Genomic DNA, 19393 nt, shown 5'->3' with positions numbered 1-19393 from the left:
GGAAAGAGTTTTGGAAGATAAGAAGAACATTGGCTCCTTGCGTAGGGCATCAAGAAATCCGGTGGCTATAATTTCCTTGATACCGAGGAGGTGGGGGGTATAGGGCCCAGGGAGTTACAGTGAAAAAGACAAGTTCCAGGGAAGGAGATCCCTCAGCAACAAGGAACGTTACTCATCTTAGGTGTACAAGAGAAAAGGCTGTAGCAAACCACCTCTCTGAGCTGAAAGTCTGAAACCACCCTCTCTATGACACACTCGCTCTTGCTACAATCTGCCTTGTGTTTGATCATTTTGCCCACCACTTCAGAGGCTGACTGTGCTGAAAAGACTGGAAGCTGTACACACTGGAGCCTAAACCATATTTTATTTCTCTCTGATATGTGGTTCCCATTACCCACTCCCCTACCACTGGCTGATTCTATAATGCAACTTCATTTTGACGATTAAAAATGCCCATATTGGTTGTATTTTTGTAAGATTCTTTTTTCTCTAACAAAACCCATTACATTTTTCATATTAATCATTCCCTGTGGGGGCAAAGTGAATAGAAACATATCCTATCCTCTGTACTCAAATTTCTTTCTCTACACTCTGGCAAGGCAATAGGAAAAGGCAGGCAAGAAAAGAGAAGCACGTGCTCAGCAGCCAGCGCTCTGGTGCAGTCTGTAAAATGCAGCTCACTTCAAAATAAGAAGTCAGAAGCAACAGAACTTTACTACCTCTACTTTCTGTTCAGCACCCACAGTTTGTCCGGGAGAGTGGTTTCCGAGATGCTTATTCCCTTGAGCTTCACACGTTCCTCTTTTAAGTCGTTCAACCTGAAATACAAAAGCATTTTAAATACACAGTTGGCCGGGGGGGCGGGGGGGGGGGGCAGGGGGTAGGGTGTTGCTTTATTTTAAAAATATATGTTTGGGAACGCATGTAAGAATTAAAGATTTTAAAATTAAAAAAATAAAAAACTAAAAACAATAAATAAATAAAAATATATAGGTTATTCATGAATACATTCTTTGTGTGAAAAATTTAAACAACATATAGGTATATAGAGTAAAAAGTGATCTTTTCCTTCACATAACTGTGCCACAATTTCATTTCCCTTCCCAGAAGTAACAATGTTTCGGATATACCCTTCGTGAACTTTATCTCACAGGCATGTATGTGTGCTGCTGTTCAGTCGCCCAGTCATGTCTAACTCTTTGCGTGTGTGTGTATATATATATATACATAGCTTTTTGGAGGGAGGTGGTTTCCCTGGTAGCTCAGATGGTAAAGAATCTGCCTGTAATGTAGGAGACCGAGGTTCAATCCCTGGGTTGGGAAGATCCCCTGGAGAAGGGAATGGCTACCCACTCTAGTATTCTTGCCTGAAGAATTCTATGGACAGAGGAGCCTGACAGGCTACAGTCCATGAGGCTGAGAAAGAGATGGACATGACTGAGCAAACATATATAAATATATGTGAAGTGAAGTCACTCAGTTGTGTCCGACTCTTTGTGACCCCATGGACTGTAGTCTACTATGCTCCTCCGTCCATGGGATTTTCCAGGCAAGAGTACTGGAGTGGGGTGCCATTTCCTTCTCCAGAGGATCTTCCTGACCCAGGGATCGAACCCAGGTCTCCCGCACTGTAGGCAGACGCTTTACCATCTGAGCCACCAGGGAAGCCCAAATATATATGTATATATGTGTAAAACATACACAAACATGTTTAAAATACATTGAATATATTTTATCAGTATTATATGTACAAATTTATAGAGATTTAGACAATTTGAACAATATTTATTTATTCTTATGATTGCATTTTAAAATTATGATAAAATATACATAACACAAAATTTACCATTTTAACCATTTTTAAGTATATAGTTGAGAAGCACTAAGCATATTCACATTATTATGTAACCATCACCACCATCCATCTCCAGAATTCTTCTCATCTTGCAAAACTGAAGCTCTAATCATTAAGCAATAACTCCTCATCCTGCCCTTCCCCACAGCCCCTAGAAACCACTATTCTACTTTCTATCTCTGTGAGTTTTGACTACTTTAGGTACCTCATATAAATGGAATTATGCACTATTTGTCTTTGTGTGACTTGTTTAAGTAGTCTAATGGCTTCAAGTTTCACCTATGCTGTAACATATGTTAAAATATCTTTCCTTTTTAAGGCCCTATTACATATATATATATATACACACACACACACACACACACACACACACACACACACACACACACACAAACACACAGATATACACCATACTTTGTTTATCCATTCATCTGTCAATGGATACTTAAGTTGCTTCAACTTTTTGGCTATGAATATGAGTGAATAAATCTCTGATCAAGTGCCTGCTTTCAATTCTTTTGGGTATATAACCAGAAGAAGAATTGCTGGTAACTCTGTGTTTACTTTTTAAAGGGAGTACATACCGTTTTCAAGTGTGTCTGTACCATTTTACATTCTTAACAACAATATATAAAGGGTTCTAATTCCTCAGCATCCTCATCAACATTTGTTATTTTTTATTGTTTTGATAATAGCCATCCTAATGAATAACTACTCATTCTTGCAACAAAATTTCTTCAGCACTTAAGAGTGTGTGCCAGGCATTGTATTAGATACCAGAGAGATGATTGCGAAATGAATAGAACTAGAATTGGAGTGACAGAACACTCGAGTGCTCTTGCCTGGAGAATCCCAGGGACGGGGGAGCCTGGTGGGCTGCTATCTATGGGGTCGCACAGAGTCGGACATGACTGAAGCGACTTAGCAGCAGCAGCAGCAGCATAGTTATCTAGAACCTGGAAGTGCATATTAAAAATGATTCAAAAACATAATACAACTAAGTGTTTAGTATTAACAAACTCAAACTTGGGTAAATGCGAAAAGTATAAACTATTATCTAAATTCTTATTAAAAAGTAAAGATCCTATAGAAGCACAAGAGCAATAACATCAATAGCATATGTGGTTAAAATGTATGAAGCAGAAATACTGACACAAAGCGTCCAGGTCAAAGTATAGCATCTACCTGCCATGTTATAGCCACCAGAATCAGACTTCACTAATGACCAATGGATGATGTGTTATCCATCTAGGCTGCTCTGACTGCTGTTAGTCTGTACACATTTAGATTAACTCTAGGAACAAATTTAATTAAACAACTTACCTCTTCTCCAAGTACTTTTTTTTCCGAGTCAAGTGATCGAACCCGACTTCTTAGAGCCAGAATTTCCTCATCCAGTCTCTGATTATGTTCCTTTGCTTTCCGTAGGTCAACGGAGTCTAAAACAAAGAAAATGCAATTGATTCAATTGGACTGAAGTTTTTTCAAATTAATGAATTTATTTTTGGCTGCACTAGGTCTTCGACATTGTGCGTGGTATTTCTCTAGCTGCTGGGAGCGGGTGCTGCTCTTTGCTGAGGTGTGCAGGCGTCTCAGTGCTGTGGCGTCTCCTGTGAAGCACAGCCTCAGTAGTTGTGGCTCACGGGCTTAGATCCCCATGGCATGTGCGAGTCTCCTGGACAGGGATCCAGCCTGTGTCCCCTGTATTGGCAGGTAGATTCTTAACTACTGGACAACCAAAGAAGTCCATGGATCGAAGTTTTAATTTGGGGGCATTAAGTCTAAAACCTGAGGAAGCGCTATTTCCTGCTGTTCTTGACAGTTCTACCATGTCTCTGCACATGTGATTCTCTGCAAAGAAGAGCTGCTAGACTGTCAAGTTCAGCCCTGGAATGTTGTACCAACTCATGAAACAGGACAGAATGTTTTGTCAATTCTCATGCCAGTCTAATGAGCTGGCATTTTTCAGAGTAGTATTTCCAGCAATAGAGGTTCTTCCAGGACCTGGAATTTTAAAACAATTGAACCTGCCTTCTAAAACCTAAATGACCAAGAAAATCATCTTCCTGGGCTCCTGTGGTCCCATCTCTCTTACATGCGTGTATGATCAGACGCTTCAGTTATGTCCAACTCTTTGTGACCGTATGGACTGTAGCCCGCGAGGCTCCTCTGTCCATGGGATTCTCCAGACAAGAGAACAGAAGTGGGTTGCCAAGCCCAGGGGGATCTTCCCAGCCCAGGGATCGAACCCGCAGCTTTTACATCTCCTGCATTGGCAGGTGGGTTCTTTACCACAAGCTCCACCTGGGAAGTCTCTCTTACACACCTCATGTATTCCTTGCTACTTCTCTTGCATTTGTTAACAGTAAGGCCCCCATATACAGCTGATGCACTGAGCTAGGAGCAATGAACAGAGTGTCCAAGTGAATCAGATTAATTCACCAAAATCATCTTTCTCCTGTAGCACCTCTGCTTCTGGCCACTCTTACCTCAGCACCTCATGTTGAGATCTGCTTTTCCTAGCACTCATCAAAGTTTCGATAGTATAAACTTGTTGCTGGTAATTTTCTTGGATCAGCAGCTGTTTCTTTTTTTCACTTATGTTTCTCCTACTTTTTTTTATACTGCTGTAAAGTTTCCTTTGTCTTCCTTCTTCATTGCCTGTTTGGTTTTTAACTTGTATTAATTTTTCTTTCTTAATTTTTTGGTTTCCCTTGCTATTCCCCTTCTCCTTAGCATATGAATTTTTAACTTGAAAAATGCTGAAAACATGCCAAAAAGAAAAAAAAATAATTCACAATCCATATACATATATGGAAGGCAAGATTTGTTCTAACTTTTGCATATGCAGTTTAAAAATATTTGAACAATGCTAGATAATACTGTCAGCAAATTTACTGCCTGTGAATACATCATGGATATCTTTACAAGATAGTATACCTAAAGTCATTTTCCATTTATTTGGAATGATTTTTTAATTGAGGTATAATTTATATACAATATTGCAAACATATTAAGTGTTCAGTTTAACGAATTTTGAGAATTTTATATACTTGTGAACTTGCCTTCAAAAAGATACAGAACAGTTTCATCAAACCATAATATATCCTCAAATCCTTTTCAGTCATTTCTCCACTCCCACCTACCCCTACAGCCACTTTCTGACTTCTATCACAGAGACTATTAATACTTTTGCTCATTCTTCGTTTTCATATAAATTAAATCTTGCAATACACATATGTTTGTTTCAGGCTACTTTCACTCAATATCTACAGTATTTGGGGGATTCACCGGTATTTTATTGATAGTTTGTTCCTTTTGCGTCCATCTTATTAATATACCATGATTTGTTAATGCAGTACCTCATTTCGTTCTGCATCGTAAGCAACTGTCCAAATTGCCATTTCAATGTCACTTTCCCCCTACTGATGAAGATTTAGGTTTGCTGCCAATGCTTATTCTTGTAAACAATTATACAAGGATTTTCCTTGTTCATCAGTCTCTAAGTCCTTATGACATTATTTCCCAAAAAATAATTCCCTGGAAAGAAATGACATAGCTGGATCAGAAGACATGCGCATTTAAAAAATTTGACAGAGCCTGCCAAATTATTCTTCAGAAAGATTGTACAAAGCTTTATTTTCACAATGGCATTGTCTATTTCTCTGTACTATATATAACCAGTATTTTTAACTTTCATAAATTTTAAAAATACAGTTTTACATAGGTCACTAAAATTAGTACTGTTCTGCTTATCACAAATGGAATATAGGCTTTTTGTTTCTTTAAAACATCAAGCTAGGGCTTCCCTGGTGGCTCACTGGTAAAGAATACGCCTGCCAATGCAAGAGACATGAATCCTATCCCTGATCCAGGAAAATCCTACATGCCGCAGAGCAACTAGGCCCGAGCACCACAACAACTGAGCCTGTGCTCTAGTGCCTGGGAGCCGCAACTACTGAAGCCCAGGTATCCTAAAGCCCATGCTCTGCAAGGAGAAGCTACTACAATCAGAAGCCCACGCACTGCAAACAGAGAGTAGCCCCTGCTCTCCATAACTAGACAAAAGCTTGTGCGGTAACACAGACCCAGCACAGGAAATAATAAATAAATAAATAAAATTATATTTAAAATATCAACCTATACAGTTAGGTTCAGAGCGGATATTCTCTTCCAACCCTTATCTACCCTGACCTGAAATAATGTTGTTAATGTGCGTGTGTATGTGTGTGTGTTCAGTCACTCAGTTGCGTCCGACTCTTTGTGACCACATGGACTGTAGCCCACCAGGCTCCTCTGTCTGTGGGATTTCCCAGGCAAGAATACTGGAGTGGGTTGCCATTTCCTCCTCCAGGGGATCTTCCTGTCCTAGGGACTGAATCCACATCTGCAGGTGGATTCTTCACCACTGAGCTACCAGGGAAGCCTATCCTTTGGTTACCTAGGGACTTTCCAAAAGTCTTCACTGTCGTGACAAAAGACACCTTTATTAGGGTGAAGATCAAATACATGTTGCTGCTGCTGCTGCTGCTAAGTTGCTTCAGTCATGCCTGACTCTGTGCGACCCCATAGACAGCAGCCCACCAGGCTCCACAGTCCCTGGGATTCTCCAGGGAAGAACACTGGAGTGGGTTGCCATTTCCTTCTCCAATGCATGAAAGTGAAAAGTAAAAGTGAAGTCACTCAGTCGAGTCTGACTCTTGGCGACCCCATGGACTGCAGCCCACCAGGCTCCTCTGTCCATGGGATTCTCCAGGCAAGAGTACTGGAGTGGGGTGCCATTGCCTTCTCCGAAATACATGTTACTTACTATAACATCACAGGGTAAATAAACCTAACTTTATAACTATTTAAAACCAGTAGACATATTTTAAATTATTTTTGTAGCTACTATCATTATAACACTCAAATTTCATTCTATTTCACTATAGTTAGTGTCATGTATACATAGCCAAGTTAGGAAAAGGAGTACATCAAGGCTGAATACTGTCACCTGCTTATTTAACGTCTATGCAGAGTACATCATGAGAAACGCTGGACTGGAAGAAGCGCAAGCTGGAATCAAGATGGCCGGCAGAAATACCAATAACCTCAGATATACAGATGACACCATTCTTATGGCAGAAAATGAAGAGGAACTAAAAAGCCTCTTGATGAAAGTGAAAGAAGAGTGAAAAGTTGGCTTATAGCTCAACATTCAGAAAACGAAGATCATGGCATCTGGTCCTATCACTTCATGGCAAATAGATGGGGAAACAGTGGAAACAGTGTCAGACTTTATATTTTGGGGCTCCAAAATCACCGCAGATGGTGACTGCAGCCATGAAATTAAAAGACACTTACTCCTTGGAAGAAAAGTTATGACCATCCTAGATAGCATATTCAAAAGCAGAAACATTACTTTGCCAACAAAGGTCCGTCTAGTCAAGGCTATGGTTTTTCCTGTGGTCATGTATGGTTGTGAGAGTTGGACTGTGAAGAAAGCTGAGCGCCAAAGAATTGATGCTTTTGAACTGCGATGTTGGAGAAGACTCTTGAGAGTGCCTTGGACTGCAAGGAGATCCAACCAGTCCATTCTAAAGGAGATCAGTCCTGGGTGTTCTTTGGAAGGAATGATGCTAAAGCTGAAACTCCAGTACTTTGGCCACCTCATGGGAAGAGTTGACTCACTGGAAAAGACTCTGATGCTAGGAGGGATTGGGGGCAGGAGGAGAAGGGGATGACAGAGGATGAGATGGCTGGATGGCATCACCGACTTGATGGACGTGAGTCTGAGTGAACTCTGGGAGTTGGTGATGGACAGGGAGGCCTGGTGTGTTGCAATTCATGGGGTTGCAAAGAGTTGGACACAACTGTGTGACTGAACTAAACTGAACTGAAGTTAGGGTGAGGTGTTGTTAAATGCATTATACAGTGTCTTAACCTCAGTGGTCAGAGAAGGCGATGGCACCCCATTCCAGGACTCTTGCCTGGAAAATCCCATGGATGGAGGAGCCTGCCTGCAGTCCATGGGGTCACGAAGAGTCGGACACGACTGAGCGACTTCACTTTCACTTTTCACTTTCATGCACTGGAGAAGGAAATGGCAATCCACTCCAGTGTTCTTGCCTGGAGAATCCCAGGGACGGGGGAGCCTGGTGGGCTGCTGTCTATGGGGTCGCATAGGGTCGGACACAACTGAAGCGACTTAGCAGCAGCAACCTCATTGGTCGCAGTAAAACATGTATTGTTTGTGTTTCCAAAGGTTTTGCAGTCAGACATACAGGTCTAATACTTAGTGTAGCTACTGGATAAGTCATTTAACCTTGCCACGACTCAGTTTGTTTATCTACAAAATGGTTAGAATAATACTGCAACTTGGCATTGATGTTAGGATTAGAGATAACTCATGTAAAATGCCTGATAGAGTATATGTTAGTAAGCAACAAGTGGTAGTAACAGTAATAAGACGGTAGACATAGTAATAATAGAACTAGTAGTAATACCATTATTTATTAAATATTATTTAATAAATTACTTAACAAATTATATTATTATTGTTTAATGTTTTATTATTAATTATAATATCTGTTAAAATTACTCACCATTTTCTTTCAGCTTTATCAAATTTTCTTTCAATTTCTCAATTTCTAGTTGAGCCTTCTCAAATGCAGAAGCTAAAAGAAAAAAAGAGCAATATATTTGTGTAAGGAGCACATGATTAGCATAATACTCAACTTTCAAGTGACCCTCTGGAATACTTTCTTTCTGATGGCTGTCCTCTGAGTTTCTGCATAAATGTCACCTCCTCCGGGAGCTTTCCCAGAGTCCCCTCTTAATGTTCCTACTACATCTTAGGTTTCTTCCTGTCCCTGATATTGCTGATCATGTAATCTTTCCCTGTTTCTCTAACCAGATTCTATGCTAAAGAGTTTGGACCACTGTAAACAAAAGGAATAGCTGAAAGTTTTTATGCATGGTATTACAAATTTAGTAAAAAGAAATTACACACATAAATACTTAAAATTAATGCCTAAAATTAATAATACTTAGAATTTCACCAGCTGTTCCTAAAAATAACAAAATGGAAAAATTTCAGAAATAACTTTTGGTACTATTCGAGAATTGTATGAGGATTACAGAATAGCATAGAGAAAGTATATGGGGCACAGGAGTCTATTGAATTTGCATTCTCTAACCCAGGTTTTATCACTTTGCCTCCTGTGGTCTACTCATCACCAATACTACAACTGATAGGCCTCCTATAATGGCAAGTTGAGGAATCTCCCAGGAGTAAGAGACCAACATGAATCTTACAAGAGATCATTCCCAATCACATAGAAAAGGTACATGAAGCAAAGTCCAGAGGAAACCAGGCACAAGCTTCCAAGAGTCATCTCTCAGCAGTCATACAGGATGGGCTTAATTTCTCCAGCAATGAATTGGACAATTCACATGAAAAGTCTGCCAAGAAAATTCATTACAGACTCAGCAGCCAAAGTTTTTACTGGGGGCTACTTACACAGACACCACCTTCTGCCTAGAACATACCAAAATTCCAGACTCTCAGAAGGAAAGCAGGTTTTTAGCATAAACCACATTGTACAAACAGGTCAGGCACAGTGAGCCACTGTTATAAATTGGGGGAGGGAGGGAATCTTCTCCAGATCCAAGTTCTCAGATGCTGCTGCTCCTGCTGCTGCTAAGTCGCTTGTCGTGTCCGACTCTGTGCGACCCCATGGACGGCAGCCCACCAGGCTCCCGTCCCAGGGATTCTCCAGGGAAGAATACTGGAGTGGGTTGCCATTTCCTTCTCCAATGCATGAATGTGAAAAGTGAAAGTGATGTTGCTCAGTCGTGTCCGACTCTTCGAGACCCCATGGACTGCAGCCCACCAGGCTCCTCCGTCCATGGGATTCTCCAGGCAAGAGTCCTGGAGTGGGGTGCCGTTGCCTTCTCTATTCCAGATGCTAGCCAAGGGCTAACCTGACAAACAGGACTTTCTAAGGACAGCAGGGTCAAGTCTTCTATTTTAACTATTTTCTGCACAGGATGGATATACATTTTGTTTATCCACTTACCAATGATAGATGTTTAAGTTGTTTCTATGTTTTGGCTAGTACTGTAAATAACAGTGCTTCGAACATTCACATACAACTTTTTTTTAAATGTATTTTATTGAAGTATAGTTGACTTAAAATGTGTTAATTTCTCATACAAGCTTTTTAGTGGACATATATCTTCATTTCTCCTGGGTCACATGATAATTTTACACTTAACACCTTGAGAAAATGCCAAATTGCTTTCCAAAGTGTCTGCACCATTTTATATTCCCATCAACAATGTTCCAATTTCTTCACATCCTTGCCAACACTTGACATTATCTTTTTTATTATAGCCATTCGGGTGGGTGTGGAGTGGGATCTCATTGTAGATTTAATTTGCACTTCCCTAGTGATCAATGATTTTGAGCATCTTTTCATGTGCCTTTTGGCCATTCACATGCCTTCTCTAAAGAAATGTCTACTCAAGTTGTTCATTTTAAAGTTAGACTGTCTTTTTATAATAACACAAAAGAATGCTGCTGCTGCTGCTAAGTAGCTTCAGTCATGTCCGACTCTGTGCGACCCCATAGACGGCAGCCCACCAGGCTCCGCTGTCCCTGGGATTCTCCAGGCAAGAACACTGGAGTGGGTTGCCATTGCCTTCCCAACATAAAAGAATATATAAGTAAGAATTCTTCATATAGTCTGGATACGAATTCTGCATCAAACACATAATTTGCAAACATTTCTCTCAGTCCACGGTTTGTCTTTTCACTTTCCTGTTGGTATCTTTTGAAGTACAGAAATTTTAATTTCAATTAAGTAAAATTTATTAGGCTTTATTTTATCACTTTTGCTTTTGGTGTTATATCTAACATGTGATTGTCAGGGCCAGATCATAAAAATCCACTCTATGTTTTCTTCTAAACATTTATAGTTTTAACTCTTGCATTTAGCTCTGTGGTCCATTTTGAGTTAATATTTGTGCAGGCATAGCCCCGACCATCAGAGCAAGACCCAGATTCCCCTCCAGCCAGTCACTCCTTTCAGGAAGCTTCCACAAGCCTCTTATCCTTATCCATCAGAGGGTGGACAGAATGGAAACCACAGTTACAGAAAACTAACCAAACTGATCACTTGGATCACAGCCTTGTTTAACTCGATGAAACTCTGAGCCACGCTATATGTAGGGCCACCCAAGAAGGAGAGGTCATGGTGGAGGGTTCTGACAAAATGTGGTCCACTGGAGAAGGGAATGGCAAAACACTTCAGTATTCTTGCCTTGAGAACCCCATGAACAGTATGAAAAGGCAAAAAGATATGACACTGAAAGAGGAACTCCCCAGGCCAGTAGGTGACCCATATGCTACTGGAGAAGAGAGGAGAAATAACTCCAAAGAGAATGAAGAGACAGAGCCAAAGCAAAAACACCACCAGCTGTGGATGAGACTGGTGACGGAAGAGAAGTCTGATGCTGTAAAGAACAATGTTGCATAGGAACCTGGAATGTTACGTCCATGAATCAAGGTAAATTGGAAGTGGTCAAACAGGAGATGGCAAGAGTGAACATTAACATTTTAGGAATCAGCGAACTAAAATGGACTGGAATGGGTGAATTTAACTCAGATGACCATTATATCTACTACTGTGGGCAGGAATACCTTAGAAGAAATGGAGTAGCCCTCATAGTCAACCAAAGAGTCCAAAATGCAGTACTTGGGTGCAACCTCAAAAATGACAGAATGATCTCTGTTCATTTCCAATGCAAACCATTCAGTATCACAGTAATCCAAGTCTATGCCCAAACCACAAATGCCAAAGAAGCTGAATGGTTCTATGAAGACCTACAAGACCTTCTAGAATTAACACCAAAAAAGATGTCCTTTTCATCATAGGGGACTGGAATGCAAAAGTAGGAAGTCAAGAGATACCTGGAGTAAAAACAGGCAAGTTTGGCGTTGGAGTACGGAATGAAGCAGGGCAAAGGCTAACAGTTTTGCCAAGAGAACGCACTGGTCATAGCAAACCAAACACCCTCTTCCAACAACACAAGAGAGATTACACATGGACATCACCAAATGGTCAATACTAAAATCAGATTGATTCTATTCACTGCAGCCAAAGATGGAGAAGCTCTATAGAGTCAGAAAAACCAAGACCAGGGACTATGGCTCAGACCATGAACTTCTGATTGCAAATTTCAGACTTAAACTGAAGAAAGTAGGGAAAACCACTGGACCATTCAGGTATGACCTAAATCAAATCCCTTATGATTAAACAGTGGAAGAGACAAATAGATTCAAGGGATTATATCTGATAGATAGAGGGCCTGAAGAACTATGGACAGAGGTTTGTAACATTGTACAGGAGGTGGTGATCAAAACCATCCCCAGGAAAAAGCAAAGCCAAAAGGCAAGATGGTTGTCTGAGGATGCCTTACAAATAGCTGAGAAAAAAGAAGTGAAAGGCAAAAGACAAAAGGAAAGATATACTCATCTGAATGCAGAGTTCCAAATAAAAGCAAGGAGAGATAAGAAAGCCTTCCTAAGTGATCATTGCAAAGATATACAGGAAAACAATAGAATGGGAAAGACTACAGACCTCTTCAAGGAAATTAGAGATACCAAGGGAACATTTCATGCAAAGATGGGCACAATGAAGGACAGAAATGCCATGGACCTAACAAGAGCAGAAGATATTAAGAAGAGGTGACAAGAATACACGGAAGAACTAAACAAAAAAGATCTTCATGACCCAGATAACGACTATGGTGTGATCACTCACCTAGAGCCAGACATCCTAGAGTGCCAAGTCAAGTGGGCCTTAGGAAGAATGACTATAAACAAAGCTAGTGAAGGTGTTAGAATTTCAGCAGAGCTATTTCAAATCCTGAAAGATGATGCTGTGAAAGTGCTGCACTCAATATGCCAGCAAATTTGGAAAACTCAGCAGTGGCCACAGGACTGGAAAAGGTCAGTTTTCATTCCAATTCCAAAGGAAGGCAATGCCAAAGAATGTTCAACTGCTGCTGCTGCTAAGTCGCTTCAGTCGTGTCCGACTCTGTGCGACCCCATAGACGGCAGCCCACCAGGCTCCCTGTCCCTGGGATTCTCCAGGGAAGAACACTGGAGTGGGTTGCCATTTCCTTCTCCAATGCATGAAAGTGAAAAGTGAAAGTGAAGTCGCTCATTCATGTCCAACTCTTAGCGACCCCACAGACTGCAGCCCACCAGGCTCCTCCGTCCATGGGATTTTCCAGGCAAGAGTACTGGAGTGGGGTGCCATTGCCTTCTCCAAGAATGTTCAAACTACCACACAATTGCACTCATATCATATCCTAGCAAAGTAATGCTCAAAATTTTCCGAGCTAGGCTTCAACAGTATATGAACTGAGAACTTCCAGATGTTCAAGCTGGATTGAAGAAAGGTAGAGGAACCAGAGATCAAATTGCCAAAATCTGTTGGATCACAGAAAAAGCAAGGTAATTTCTGAAAACATCTACTTCTGCTTCATTGACTATGCTAAAGCCTCTGACTGTGTGGATCACATTAAACTGCAGAAAATTCTTAAACAGCTGCGAATACCAAACCACCTTACCTGCCTCTGCGAAACCTGTACGCAGGTCAAGAAGCAACAGTTAGAACTGAATATGGAACAATGGACTGGTTCAAAATTGGGAAAGGAGTATGTCAAAGATGTATATTGGCACCTTGCTTATTTAACTTATATGCAGAGGACATAATGTGAAATGCCTGCCTGGATGAAGCACAAGCTGGAATTAAGACTGCCGGGAGAAATATCAATAACCTCAGATATGCAGATGGCACCACCCTCATGGAAGAAAGCGAAGAGAAACTAAACAGCCTCTTGAGGTAAAAGAGGAGAGTGAAAAAGTTGGCTTAAAATTCAACATTGAAAAAACAAAGATCATGCTATGTGGCCTCATCACTTCATGGCAAGAAGTTGGGGCAACAATGGAAACAGTAAAACGCATTATTTTCTTGGGCTCCAAAATCACTGCAGATGGTGACTGCAGCCATGAAATTAAAAGATGCTGGCTCCTTGGAAGAAAAACTGTGACAAACCTAGATAGTGTATTAAAAAGCAGAGACACTACTTTGATGACCAAGGCCCATCTAGTCAAGGCTATGGTTTTTCCAGTGGTCATGTATGGATGTGAGAGTTGGGCTGTGAAGAAAGCTGAGAGCCAAAGAATTGATGCTTTTGAACTGTGGTGTTAGAGAAGACTCTTGAGAGTTTCTTGGACTGCAAGGAGATCCAACCAGTCAGTCCTAAAGGAAATCAGTCCTGAATACTCATAGGAAGGACTGATGCTGAGGTTGAAACTCCAATACTCTGATGCAAAGAACTGACTCATTGGAAAAGACCCTAATGCTGGGAAAGATTGAAGGTGGGAGAAGGGGATGACAGAGGATGAGATGGTTGGATGGCATCACCGACTCAATGGACGTGAGTTTGAGTAGGCTCTGGGAGTTGGTGATGGACAGGAAGGCCTGGCATGCTGCAGTCCATGGGCTCACAAAGAATCGGACATGACTGAGCAATTGAACTGAACAAACTGATACCTAAATAAGCAACAACAACAACAATCATATGAAAGGATTTGCAACATTGTTAACTGTCAGGGAAATGTTAAGTAAAGCCACAGTTAAATACTGTAACATAACTCACCAGAAAAGGTAAAATTAATAAGACTGACAATACCAAGCACTGAAAAAGAATGTGAAGGAACTAACAACGCATACACAACTGAGCAGAGCTTAAATTAGTACAACTATTTGGAAGACAACATGGCAGTAATCTACCAGTTCAGTTCAGTTGCTCAGTCATGTCCAACTCTTTGCAACCAGGCCTCCCTGTCCATCACCAACTCCCAGAGTTCACCCAAACTCATGTCCATCAAGTCGGTGATGCCATCCAGCCATCTCATCCTCTGTCATCCCCTTCTTCTCCTGCCCCCAATCCCTCCCAGCATCAGAGTCTTTTCCAGTGAGTCAACTCTTCCCATGAGGTGGCCAAAGTATTCGAGTTTCAGCTTCAGCATCAGTCCTTCCAGAGAACACCCAGGGCTGATCTCCTTCAGAATGGACTGGTTGGATCTGCTTGCAGTCCAAGGGACTCTCAAAAGTCTTCTCCAACACCACAGTTCAAATGCATCAATTCTTCAGCGCTCAGCTTTCTTCACAGTCCAACTCTCACATCCATACATGACCACTGAAAAAACCATAGCGTTGACTAGACAGACCTTTGTTGGCAAAGTAATGTCTCTGCTTTTCAATATGCTATCTAGGATGGTCATAACTTTCCTTCCAAGGAATAAGCATCTTTTAATTTCATGGCTGCAGTCACCATCTGCAGTGATTTTGGAGCCCCCCAAAATAAAGTCTGACACTGTTTCCACTGTTTCCCCATCTATTTGCCATGAAGTGATGGGACCAGATGCCATGATCTTCGTTTTCTGAATGTTGAGCTTTAAGCCAACTTTTTCACTCTCCTCTTTCACTTTCATCAAGAGGCTTTTAGTTCCTCTTCACTTTCTGCCATAAGGGTGGTGGCATCTGCATATCTGAGGTTGTTGATATTTCTCCTGGCAATCTTGATTACAGCTTGTGCTTCCTCCAGCCCAGTGTTTGGCAGTGAGGACATACCCCTTCTCCAAGGTAAGGAGCAGCGGCTGCGCTTTGCTGGAGCAGCTGTGAAGAGATACCCCAACGCCCAAGGTAAGAGAAACCCAAAGAAGATGGTAGGTGTTGCAAGAGGGCATCAGAGGGCAGACACACTGAAACCATAATCAAAGAAAACTAGTCAATATAGTCACACGGACCACAGCCTTGTCTAACTCAATGAAACTAAGCCATGCCCTGTGGGGCCACCCAAAATGGGTGGGTCATGGTGGAGAGGTCTGAGAGAATGTGGTCCACTGGAGAAGGGAATGGCAAACCACTTCAATATTCTTGCCTTGAGAACCCCATGAACAGCATGAAATGACAAAGTGATAGGATACTGAAAGAGGAACTCCCCATGTTGGTAGGTGCCCAATATGCTACTGGAGATCAGTGGGGAAATAACTCCAGAAAGAATGAAGGGATGGAGCCAAAGAAAAAACAATACCCAGCTGTGGATGTGACTGGTGATAGAAGCAAGGTCCGATGCTGTAAAGAGCAATATTGCATAGGAACCTGGAATGTCAGGTCCATGAATCAAGGCAAATTGGAAGTGGTCAAACGGGAGATGACAAGAGTGAATGTCGACATTCTAGGAATCAGCAAACTACAATGGACTGGAATGGGTGAATTTAACTCAGATGACCATTATATCTACTATTGCGGCCAGGGATCCCTTAAAAGAAATGCAGTAGCCCTGATCTCAACAAGAGTCCAAAATGCAGTACTTGGATGCAATCTCAAAAATGACAGAATGATCTTGGTTCGTTTCCAAAGAAAACCATTCAATATCACAGTAATCCAAATCTATGCCCCAACTAGTAATGCTGAAGAAGCTGAAGTTGAACGGTTCTATGAGACCTACAAGACCTTTTAGAACTAACACCCAAAAAAGATGTCCTTTTCATTATAGGGGACTGGAATGCAAAAGTAGGAAGTCAAGAAACACCTGGAGTAACAGGCAAATTTGGCCTTGGAGTACGGAATGAAGCAGGGCAAAGGCTAATAGAGTTTTGCCAAGAGAATACACTGGTCAGAGCAAACACCCTCTTCCAACAACACAAGAGAAGACTCTACACATGGACATCACCAGACAGTCAACACTGAAATCAGATTGATTATATTCTTTGCAGCCAAAGATGGAGAAGCTCTATATAGTCCGCAAAACAAGACTGGGTGCTGACTCTGGCTCAGATCACAAACTCCTTATTGCCAAATTCAGACTTAAATTGAAGAAAGTAGGGAAAACCACTAGACCATTCAGGTATGACCTAAATCAAATCCCTTATGATTATATAGTGGACATGAGAAATAGGTTTAAGGGACTAGATCTGACAGATAGAGTGCCTGATGAACTATGGATGGAGGTTCGTGACATTGTACAGGAGACAGGGATCAAGACCATCCCCATGGAAAAGAAATGCAAAAAAGCAAAATGGCTGTCTGGGGAGGCCTTGAAGATAGCTGTGAAAAGAAGAGAAGCGAAAAGCCAAGAAGAAAAGGAAAGATACAAGCATCTGAATGCAGAGTTCCAAAGAAAAGCAAGGAGAGATAAGAAAGCCTTCTTCAGCGATCAATGCAAAGAAATAGAGGAAAACAACAGAATGGGAAAGACTAGAGATTTCTTCAAGAAAATCAGAGATACCAACGGAACATTTCATGCAAAGATAGGCTCGATAAAAGACAGAAATGGTATGGACCTAACAGAAGCAGAAGATATTAAAAGAGGTGGCAAGAATACACAGAGGAACTGTACAAAAGGGATTTTCACGACCAAGATAATCACGATGGTGTGATTACTCACCTAGAGCCAGACATCCTGGAATATGAAGTCAAGTGGGCCTTAGAAAGCATCACTATGAACAAAGCTAGTGGAGGTGATGGAATTCCAGTGGAGCTATTTCAAATCCTGAAAGATGATGCTGTGAAAGTGCTGCACTCAATATGCCAGCAAATTTGGAAAACTCAGCAGTGGCCACAGGACTGGAAAAGGTCAGTTTTCATTCCCATCCCAAAGAAAGGCAATGTCAAAGAATGCTCAAACTACCGCACGATTGTACTCATCTCATACGCTAGTAAAGTAATGCTCAAAATTCTCCAGGCCAGGCTTCAGCAATACGTGAACCATGAACTTTCAGATGTTCAGACTGGTTTTAGAAAAGGCAGAGGAACCAGAGATCAAATTGCCAACATCCACTGGATCATGGAAAAAGCAAGAGAGTTCCAGAAAAACATCTATTTCTGCTTTATTGACTATGCCAAAGCCTTTGACTGTGTGGATCACAATAAACTGTGGCAAATTCTGAAAGAGATGGGAATACCAGACCACCTGACCTGCCTCTTGAGAAACCTATATGCAGGTCAGGAAGCAACAGTTAGAACTGGACATGGAACAACAGACTGGTTCCAAATCGGAAAAGGAGTACGTCAAGGCTGTATATTGTCACTCTGCTTATTTAAGTTATTTGCAGTAATCTACCAACACAGAACAAATACTTAACCGTCTGATCTAATAATTCTACTCAAGTATATCATGATCAGAAATGTATAGATAAAGACAAGAATACTTAGAGAAGCACTGTTCATAATAGACCACAACTGGAAACAACATAAATGTCTATCAAGAGTAGAAGGGCTAAATAAAATAAATGGAGTATATTTATTCAATGAAATACTAGAGTACAAACGGCAAAAGTGAACAAATTACTGTTACATGCAAGAATATGGATGAATCTCACAAATATAATATTGAACAAAAGAAACAAGCTAAACAATGTATATTCCCTGCAGTTAAAACTGAGAAATAGCCTTAAAAGTTAGGACTAGTCATGACTTTAGGGGAGGAGAGAGTATGTAGACATAGGGAGAAGAAACAGGGCTTCTGGAGCACTGGAAATTTCTTGCACTGGGTGGTGTATTGGAGTTGTACACCTTTTGGTAGTTATGATATGCTTCGACAAAAACTTCTGGACACTGTAGAAAATGAGACTACATATCAGACTTTTATGTGTTTATCTTAGAAGAGTATTTTCTCTGTGTCCTTGTGTTTTACCCTTAGCAGGACCATCACATTTAAAACATGGTCAGAGATGTGCACCTGTCAGCACAGCTTACCGAGTTTGCTCTGTACCTTCTCCTTCCCTTGCAGTTCATCAGTGAGCCTTCGGATCTCTCCATGGGCCATCTCTAACTTCCGTGCTACGTCCTCCAAATCTCTCTCTCTGCGGTTTTGTGGTGTTTTATCTTTTTCTGGATCTTCATTATGGGACTGAAATAAAATTGCTGTTAGTAGTACACCAAAAAGTAAATATACTCTTAGGATATTGCCCTATAAGTGTTTGAAAGCCAATAAAGAAGAGTAGATTATTTATGTGCATTTCTTTTTCTAGGTTGAACCATATAAAATTAGTGATATTTTATTGTTTTTATACAATTTCACCTTCAAACCTAAAACACTTAAGAGATTATGGTTATATAATTATTTTTAAAACTAGAAATTTAATCATAAAAATAATCGTTGGCAAAAAAGAAGGAAAATATTCCTCATTTATATGGTAATTAAATACAGCTTGTAAAATGCCTTTACATTAAATTTTATTTAATTTCAAAGTTGGAACAATTAGGGCTCAATTCATGTTTAGAGCTCCTTTCCTACGACTATTTTTAAAGCATTTTAAAAGCTATGTAAGAAATTAAATCTTAATTATATTTTGCTTTTGATTCCCAAGATATGTATTTCATATATGAATATAATTTCATTATACAAATTTTCCTAAAAAGTAAGAAAACAACCAAATATTAATACCATCTACATAAAAAAACTACTTTC

General features: G+C 40.7%; 1 protein-coding gene across 12 annotated transcripts in view; it reads right to left on the bottom strand.

Moving 5' to 3' along the window:
- The window catches only part of CCDC30 (coiled-coil domain containing 30), a 136970-nt gene that overhangs the window by 88471 nt on the left and 29106 nt on the right, over positions 1–19393 (bottom strand). For all 12 annotated transcript variants that reach the window (XM_027968539.3, XM_042246638.2, XM_060398442.1 and 9 more), the window contains 4 exons: positions 18679–18832; positions 8440–8511; positions 3179–3294; positions 720–818 (listed from right to left, as the gene is read on the bottom strand). In XM_027968539.3, the coding sequence (XP_027824340.1) occupies positions 720–818; positions 3179–3294; positions 8440–8511; positions 18679–18832 (441 nt within the window). The remainder of the gene's footprint in view (positions 1–719; positions 819–3178; positions 3295–8439; positions 8512–18678; positions 18833–19393) is intronic.

Source organism: Ovis aries, chromosome 1 (assembly GCF_016772045.2).
Source record: "Ovis aries strain OAR_USU_Benz2616 breed Rambouillet chromosome 1, ARS-UI_Ramb_v3.0, whole genome shotgun sequence".
In the NCBI taxonomy this organism is placed as follows: Eukaryota; Metazoa; Chordata; class Mammalia; order Artiodactyla; family Bovidae; genus Ovis; species Ovis aries.
The sequence above is the reverse complement of the archived record's forward strand: the minus strand, read 5'-3'. Positions and strand labels throughout refer to the sequence as shown.